Source organism: Phragmites australis, chromosome 9, assembly GCF_958298935.1.
Source record: "Phragmites australis chromosome 9, lpPhrAust1.1, whole genome shotgun sequence".
Classification (NCBI taxonomy): domain Eukaryota; kingdom Viridiplantae; phylum Streptophyta; class Magnoliopsida; order Poales; family Poaceae; genus Phragmites; species Phragmites australis.
In genome coordinates, this window is record NC_084929.1 from 23,842,088 (window position 1) to 23,851,926 (window position 9,839).

The 9,839-nt window shown below is 44.2% G+C and overlaps 1 protein-coding gene across 1 annotated transcript; it reads right to left on the minus strand.

Annotated features, from left to right (window-relative positions):
• Positions 1-2,221: 2,221 nt before the first annotated feature.
• Positions 2,222-9,588, minus strand: LOC133928850 (BI1-like protein). The gene is made up of 4 exons (XM_062375348.1): positions 9,181-9,588; positions 3,054-3,167; positions 2,814-2,971; positions 2,222-2,711 (listed from the first exon to the last, which is right to left on the minus strand). Exons 1-4 carry the CDS (start codon positions 9,488-9,490, stop codon positions 2,499-2,501), a joined length of 795 nt encoding a protein of 264 aa, XP_062231332.1. The 5' UTR covers positions 9,491-9,588; the 3' UTR covers positions 2,222-2,498.
• Between the last annotated feature and the right edge of the window lie 251 nt (positions 9,589-9,839).

A 9,839-nucleotide genomic window follows, 5' to 3' on the forward strand; every position in this document is an offset into this window, starting at 1 on the left:
GCAGTATGTCCATTTGGGAAAGAGCCATGCATGATTGGGAACCAACACATTTGTAACCACCAATTCCACTAGCTATATATTTAAGTATTGGAATACAAAGTTGACACCTTTTTCCCGGTATCTTTTTTTTCAAATACTTTTTTCCTGGTGTCTTAGAAAAGTGCCCTAGCTGAATTCTGTATGGAAATAATTCGAGCAGGTACATGAGGCCATATGGAATAGTGATGGATCAATTGGATTCATGTCCCACACTGCAATATATAACTGTGTGGACATTTGTTTAGAAAATAGCTAACGCGTAAGGGTTGGTGAAATTTATAAGCAAGTTTGACGTTTAGAGATTCTGCCTGTTATCCATACCTCGAGAAAATGAAAAGTGACATCCACCTACGATTGCTCTTCAGATTAATGCGGGTCTGTGCCTTGTGGAACCAAATGTGGGTCTGTGCCTTGTGGAACCAAACTCCAAGGAGAAATTCGCCTTCTTCACCAATTTCGATTTCCTCTCTTCTCTCTTCTCTCTTCCCATCTCCATCTCTCACTACAAGCGCCTCAGATTTTCTTTCTTTCCGTTGCTCATGATCAAAGAGGTACAAAATGGCCACAAGATCAACGCTCCATATCATCAAATTTTACCAGACAGTAGGCACTAAAGCTGCCAAACTCGTTTTCTTTATCAATTTGGCACAATCATCAGCTCGCAACCTTAGCACAGCGAGTCTCACAATTTGCTTGGTTTGGAAACACGATCAAGTATTAGGTTTTTTTACCACTACCCTAATCTTCATTGGAGACTATACATTAGCTGACTCTACCCTGAAACCATATAATATAGCCACAGACACGGCTCCTCTATGGAGCGCACAGGCACAGTTATAGAAGGTAGGAAAATAAATTCCAGTGCGACCACTGCGACGAGCAACGCTCAAAGGCATGGGACAGGCGCTACAACAAGTGAACCTACCAAAAGCTGACAACTCGTTTGCGATCAGGTATTAGGTTCCCTATGCCGTGCCCCCTTTTGGATAGAATTCCAACTTTCCTCTATGAACCTGCCTGCCATCCATGCGGTTAAGGTGAGGTGGGCAACGCGCACAGTGCACGAGCATAGCGCGGAGGATTTGGCTGGCCTAGCCTAGGCCGGCCGGGCAAAGGCATCGGCAACAGCGGAAGGCCACAAGTGGCCGGCACATGGGAGGGGCGAGTGCGCGCCCGACCCATCCATCCCTCCCTGCCTCGAAACGGAACGGGCCCCCGCGCGCGCGTTCGTCCGCTTTGCTTTGCGCGGGTGGCTGGGAATCGCCGGCACGAGGCAACGGGCGGACGGGGATGGGGATCAGCCCCGCGCCGCGCGGCGCGGCAGTTTCCCGAGGGGGAATGGGATGGGATGGACGGCGGACGCCAGCCAAGTGGTGGGATTTGGCTTCTCGAGGCAACGGAATTGCGGAAGAAGTGAGAGGCGCGTGCCGCCGTGCGAACTTGGGTCGGTACAGAGAGGTAGACGGACCGGACCACCTCACGTCACATGACGCTGGTGCGCCGAGTGTAACAACAACTAGTAGCAGCAAGGTCGTGGGTTTCTTTCCGTTTGGGATTCGGGCAGGAGCAGTCAAGATTTCGCGTCTCGACACGGTGCACGAGGCCTCTGGCTCGAGCTCTGGTGCACGGTAGGGCGTGCAAGATGGGGCGATGCTGCGGCCGTGGAAAACAGAGCGGTGCTGGACTGCTGGTGCGATAGCCTGATGAGGGATGTCAGCAAGCTCGCCTCGCCCGCGCGATAGTGGCAGCTTGCAGGCCACGGCCCATTGGCCCAACAATGACCAACCCAGAGGAATGTCGACGCGGTGGATTGTAAGGAAGGGGGCAGTGGATGTGGTTTGCCGGGATGATCATGGCAAAAGTTTTTCAGAACATTTCAATTTACAGGCTTGCAGGATATAAACTCGCGACGGATTCAGAACTAACTTAACGCATTCTGGCATATTTAAAAAGAAATCCCATCTGAAATTTCAGGAACAAGAAACAAATAATATCTCGAGAGTAAAAATGACCGCCCTTTTACGGGTTGCCTTGCTGATTTTTCAGGAACTACGAATATGGTGCTGATTTTCCTTAATCAAGGTCACGTTTGGAACGTGAGATTTTCGCAAGATTTTTTTTGGGAATTTTTAAGAAACAGTTCATTCCCGCATGAACCTGGAAATTAGCCCACGCTTCACGGTGACTATAGAAGATGGATACAAATAACACGCACAAACGACGCAAGGTTGACAATTATTAGCAGTATGGCACGATCTCTGGATAACAGACTGCTCAAATATATAACTTGACAGACTAACACTACGCCTATACATATGCCCGTATTTTAATCTCCTCCTCTGACGCTAGAGTACATTACAAGGTTTTCACAGAGGTTTTTAGATTACAGCTCAACAAGCAACCATAAAGGTGAAACCTTGACCAAGTTGATACAATGTCTGGCTGATGCAGATGGACCACTAGTTATCAGATTGCATGCTCCTGAGCATGTTTAGGATTGTAAGGAACAGGTTGAGAATGTCAAGGTAAAGCCCAACGGACGCCCAGATGTACTCATCGTAGGTGTGGCGCCTTATCAAGCTCTCGGTGTCATATAGAATGAAGCCTGAGAAGACCAAAGCTCCAAGCCCGCCGAACAAAGCTACCGATGCAGGTCCCAATGGAAAGAAAATCTGCAGCACAGCATTTCACAGCACAAAGTGGATTGCTCAACTGGTAGTAATTTTTTGTGAATGGCGAGAGGACATTCTTTCAGAGTTCATCATAGGCAATACCTGGATAAAGCTTGTTAAGACAAGGACAGTAAGACCAGAAAACAGAATAGGCCCAAGATATCCGAATTCTTTGCCCTTCTTTGAAGCCCAGAAAGCATATGCAGTCAAAGAAGCAACCACGCCAGCTGTCAATATTAATGCCTCAAGCACAATTCTTCCTGAAATATGTAAATGATTGTTAAAAAAGTACAATCAATAAATACAAAAAACGAATCAAACCATTTGAAGAAAAGAATAAACCTTGAGTGTTAGCACAAGCCACACCAATGCTGAAGCTCAAGCACAAAGTGAACAAACCCAGGAAAACGAAATTGTGCGGGTGTTTGTGCTGATAATGGTACAGCGGGATCATCACTACAACAAATATCAGAAAGAATAGTTAGTGAACCAAAAAAAACATTATTCTAAACGAAAAGATTAATCACGGAATCTCCTCTGCTCAGATTTTTTACAAAAGAGAAGTGCGATACCGTGACGCTGGCAAATCTAATATAGACATTAACATAAGCAAAAATAAATCCAAAAAGCTTCTCTTCGCACTGTCTGATCAAAGAGGTCAGACTATTTACTCATTCCTCCATAACCCACGGAATGCTAACTTCTAATCCAATTCTTCATGCAATCTCCTATGCCTGCTCATATGGTAAATGTTAGGAATAGCAACTTGTATTCAAGGGCAGCCCATAGGAGCAATATATAGAGCACATGACGAGTACATGATAAGTACTCTAGTAACCTAACATATATATAATGGATAAGGACTCTATATTCCTAACATCCCCTCAAATGCAAGACGTATGCAATAGCATTGCATTTGAAAGCGGTGACACTAAGTAACAAACTTAAACTAATACACCCAAAAACTGTCGCTTCAAAGCCGTCGTAGGGTCTAGTCTTGTAATCCTGTCGAATCAAGCCAAAGAAGTGCATAGTGAAGCACAAGAGTAGAGTCGTCATGATGACAACAAATGAATGCCCTTGGTCAAGAATCGCAACAAAGCGACGATGAGTAGCAAGACGACAAACATAAAATGTCACGAGCTACGAAAAGGCCAAGATGACACAAGAATACCCTAGACCAAGATGACGAGTAGCGAGACATCAAACGAAGTTGTCGCTAAAGCTATGGAAAGATCTAGATGGCTAAGTTGCACCAATAACGACTAAAAAGAAATCGACTAACTGACGAAAGAATATGTGGACTCCCACGGCATAGACAAGCTCAAAGAGAGACCGAAACTTGGATGGATGCAACGGAAGCATAGACTCTAAAGAAAAATAGAGATACTAGCAACGACAGTGGAAGCTCCATGACTAGCTAAAGTAGACACAAGCAGTAGCAAGGATACCAGCAGTGGTCAAAAGCTACGCAGAGATCCAACCCAAAGGAAGAGCAGCTTGCCAGCGGCAGACGATCATGGTAGCAACAAGAGTAGAACGGCCCAAAAATAGCAGCCCAATGGAGCGGCAACACCAGCATGACAGGGGACAGCAGCCCGATGGAGCAGCAACACCAGCATGACAAGGGTGAAGATGCACTCGACAACGATTGAAGAAGCCACCGGTGCTGATGAAAGTTGCTCTTGACACCAATTGGAGACAAGGCTCGCACAGAGGGCCAAAGATCGACGATCGACATTCACCGATTGAAGATGACGGTTACACGACGACGAGAAGCAACCGACAACAAGCCAGCGGGAGGGGCCCGAAGACGAAGGCCCTCCACCCGCACGAGTGCCTCCAGGCTTGAAGGAGAGGCCACAACGCAACTCCTGGCGGCGCGACCCAGATCCGTGTGACGTGACTCCCGACAACAAGTTCGGCATGTCAACTCAAGAAGCCAGCGGAGAGGAGCGAGTGTGGGTGTGGAGCAGCCCAGGGCGGAGTAGAAGCCGACAACGGAAGGGCCAGTGCGGGGCGGATCCAGCCGAGGTCGGGCGAGCAGGCAACAACCGGGCCACAGCGCTACTGCGACGCCAGGACACCACGCGGGCATCACTGTGCCGCCAAGACGAGCGACAGGACAGAGGGAACGACGGCACTTGACAGCTGAAGCGCAACAAGCAACCCACGTCGGTGTTCCCTGGTAGCAGCTCGGGCGAGTGAGGATCCAACCAGGCAGGGCGTGCCAGCCGCACGAGCACCGCTGAAAGCCCGACAAAGGGAGGTAGGAGCCGACAGGAGGGGGAGAGCCAACGGTAGATAGATATAGATCGGGAGCAAGATGCGTTGAAGTTGTAACACGCAATGGAAAAAAGAAACCCTAACCATAATTTTGGCTCAGTATACCATGTTAGTAATAGTAACTTATATTTAATGGTAGCCCATGAGGGCAACATATAGAGTACATGAGGTGTACAGGATAATGACTCTAGTAATCTAACCTATACATAATGGATAAAGACTATATTCCTAACAATAAACAGCTACAGTTCAGCTAGATAACAATTACCGTCAATTTGGTCAACATGCCAGTTGTTATTGAAAGCATAGTTTTGCCAGAAATTATAAATATATACCTCCTGGCTCCTGAGAGCTAACCCCTTGCCTTGCTCTCTGAACCCCACAATCTAACTCTAGTTTCTCTTTTGTTTGAGAGTAAGGCAACAGGGTAACAGCTTTGGAGAAATCCCTGGATTCATAGACTTCGATCCATGGCCCAACACTATAATCTCAAGCCTGGTTAGCATCTACAGCCAGAAAACTCTGCATATGTGGCCATTTGCAAAATGTTGTGTATCGACAAGAATAATAATTATATCCTTTCTTGGAGTGAGGGCATGGACTCTCCAGCCTAATTCACAACTCAATTTGACAATTCACCCAATGTTACAAAAATCAGTAATCCAGATCCCTAAACAAAGAAAAGCCAAAAATTGATATCTGACCCTCAGAAACATGGCATTTGGGAGAATGTCACTTGGTTTCTTGAAATTGCGCATATGCCACTCAATTTCGTGCCTACTTTGTAAAATGTCATGATCTTCTCTTTTCTCATATTTTCAAATTATTCCTCAACCCAAATCACAGTACTAACCCTACTTCTACATTATATCCTGAGAGAGCAGGGACAATTTCATGATTTCATCCACCTTTACACTACATGACTTTTGGAAATGCTGAACCAGCCTTCTCTATATGCCTTCTTTAGTCGTCTCATAGAGTGCAATAAACTCTTAATGTTGTAACATGGGTTTCTTGTGTGGGCAGTTTAACTAAACTACGGCCCATCAGAGGCAATCAGCTCCCAGAGTTTATTCTATTGTAAAGGGAACATCTCCACTTTTTATGTAGAGGGGCAGGGGATCTCATTGTACATACAACACAAGGTTGTATGTACAATAAGATAACAAAGTTGAGATAAAGCTTAGTACTACATCGCATATCTCTTGTTCCTGTTTAACATTTTTATTTGGCCATCAGCAACACAATCACAATATCACAACACATTATCAGCACAAACACTCGCATAGGCTTCCTGGTAACTTGATACGGCATGTGTTAAATCAATGCAACCTGTCGTGATGCCTACATGAGACCATTATCGTGCTACTAACGCGTTGCAACATTATGGTCAGAGTTGCTGACAATCAAACACTCAACCACCGAAACATTAAATTGGAATAAAAGACACGGAATTAGTCTGAATCTCTCTAAACTTTATTATGCAATTGGCATCCTCTTAATGCAGTACATGGAGATTTTGTGTGAACAGTTTAACTAAACTAAGTTCTATTAGAGGCAACCAGCTCTCTTTGCTTATTCAATTGCAAAGGGAACCTCTAAATATTCTTATATTTTATCGTTATTCTATAGAAGGGCAGTTCTATAAAGGGGCAGGGAATTTCATTGTACATACAACGTCAATGCCATTATTGAAGTTTTAAAAAAGCTTAGGACTACATCGCCTCTATAAACAGTTTAACTAAACTAAGTTCTATTAGAGGCAACCAGCTCTCTTTGCTTATTCAATTGCAAAGGGAACCTCTAAATATTCTTATATTTTATCGTTATTCTATAGAAGGGCAGTTCTATAAAGGGGCAGGGAATTTCATTGTACATACAACATCAATGCCATTATTGAAGTTTTAAAAAAGCTTAGGACTACATCGCCCCTATAAAGGGGCAGTTCTAATTTAATATTTTTATTGATCGTCGGCAACACGGCCATGATATCATAACACGTTATCAGCACAATAACACTCCAGCGTAGGCTTCCCGGTAACTCAATACAACATGTTAGACGAGGGCAACTTACTAGGAAGCCTAAGTTATCGTGCTACAACAACAACAAAGCCTTTGTCCCAAGCAAGTTGGGGTAGGCTAGAGATGAAACCCACAAGATCCAATTAAAAAGACTAAAAAGATGATGAGAAAATAATAATAATAATAATAATAATAATAATAATAATAATAAATGTACTAGTAATAGTAAAAAATAAAGTAATAACGGTACAAAGAGACTGAAGTATAAGTTATGGTTCTAGCACGTGGATTGCTAACTTCCACGCGCTTCTATCCGTGAATAGTTCTTTGGGGATATTCCATTCCTTTAAGTCTTTCTTTACAGACCCATCACATGTTAGGTTTGGTCAACATCTGCCTCTCTTCAATTATCAGCACGCCTCAGTATCCCTCTATACGCAGGTGACTCTGAAGGCCTCCGTTGGATATGTCCACACCATCTCAACCGATGTTGGACAAACTTTTCTTCAATTGACGCTACCCCTATCCTATCACGTATATCATCATTACGGATCCGACCTTTTCTTATGTAGCCACAAATCAATCACAACATACGCATCTCTTTTACACCTAACTATTGGACTTATCGCCTTTTAGTTGGTCAACACTAAACGCCATACAACATCACAAGCCGAATCGTCGTCCTATAGAACTTACTTGTCAGCTTTTGTAGCACCCTCTTGTCACAGAGGATGCCAAAAGTTTGGCGCCATTTCATCCATCCAACTTTGATTCTATGACTAACATCTTCATCGATATCACCATCCCTCTATAGCATCAATCCCAAATATCGAAAGGTATCCTTCTTGGGAACCACCTCCCCACCGAGACTAACACCTTCTCCCTCATGCCTAGTATAACCGAAATTGCACTTCATTTACTCGGTTTTGGTCCTACTAAGTCTAAAACCTTTCGATTCTAAAGTATATCTCCACAACTCCAATTTCCTATTAACCCCTATCCTACTCTCGTCAACTAGCACCACATCGTCAGCAAAGAGCATACACCAAGAGATATCTCCTTGAATGTCCCTTGTGACCTCATCCATCACCAAAGCAAATAAATAAGGGCACAAAGTTGGCCCTTGATATAGACTATAACGTGCTACAACATTATGGCCAAATTGAAAACGATAAAGAGAAATATTAAATTGTAACAAGAGAAACGGGAAGCAATCTCAAGCTCCCTCAACATTATTATGCAATTGGCATCTCTTAACGTTTATGTGAACAGTTCAACTAAAATAAGGACCAAGGCAAGTGACTCCCATTGCTTATTCTATTATAAAGGAAACCTCTCCAACTGATTACATAGAGGTCAAGGGGCTCTTGTACATACAACATCAAGGGCATAATATAGTTGAGAGAAAGGTTAGGGCTACATCGCATTTCTCTCATTCCAATTTCATATTTATTTAATCATCAGCAACACAACCATGAGTTCACAACGCGTTATCAACACAATAACATTCGCACAGGCTTATCGGTAACTTGATACAAAACATGTTAGATCAAGACAAGTCACCATGAAGCCTACAGGAGATCTCTTATCATGCTCATAATGTGTTGCAATATTGTGATCGAGCTGTCAACAATCAAGCTCTCAATCATAGAAATATTAAACTAGTCCTTTAAAATTATAAGCAGTATGGGGCTAAACTAGGGTAATAGACCTAGCAAACCAATTGCACCTACTACACCTTAGTTTAGTTAAGTGTCCACACATTTAGCTTATGTTATATGAATTGCAAAGAAACATTAAGTTTGAGTGGCATATTTCTACTTTTAAGGAACTGAGAGGCAGCGGCATGAATCCAATTTTGCCAAAAAAAAAAGGAGAAAACTTCGATTCAAACTTGAATCAGCTAGATCCTAGATCTAGACGCCAAAGTCCTGATCCAAATAGATATACGTAGTAATTAACGTGAGAACGTAATAGAAACACTGCATCGACCTGTCTACAATCTAGATTCATCCAATCCATCAAACTAATCGCTAATTAGTGTGAGCAACACCTTAACCTAGTTAATCGGTATTACCAGAAAACAATATAATCCCATACCCCCACACAACAAACAAGATGAGTTCAAGCATAGCATCAGATGGGAGAAACGGGCGCTCACGGATGAATGGTAGAACGGCCAGGGCGAGCGCGAGCCCTGGGGAGGAAGAGAGCGTGGCGTTGAGGGTGGGGTGGAGGACGGTGACGGCGGAGACGGCGGTTGTGAGGAGTAGCTGGGCGGCGAGGATGCCGTAGACCTTGCGGACGAAGCCCCAGCGAAGGGCGTTCTCGCCGCGCGAGATCCCAGGGTACAGCATCTCCCCGGTGCCCGCCTCCAGGTCCACCGTGGACGCCTCCACCTTCTCCTTCATCTCCGGCGCATGACGGTATCCCGCCGGCGCGAGCGGCTGCATCTCCGTCTCTGACGCCATCTCTCTGTCACTCTCCGACGACCGACGGGATGGGGAGGGTGGGGAATTGGGGATTTTTTTTTCGGTTGGGACGCGGGCTGCGCGTCGCTGTGCGTTGGAGGACTATGTATATCTATACATACATACATACATACATATATCCAAGTCGGGTGGACAGGTGGGCAGAGCACTCAAAAACACTCAGATAAGTACTGGAATGTAGCAACGCTTATATAGATTTTTTAAGAGAGAGAAAAATGTTATATCATTATGAAACTGTATAAGAGCTCAAACTTATAATGAGAATAACTATTTTAGAATGCTTTAATAGCTAAGAGTCTATTTAAGCGTATGTTTAGCTATAACACAC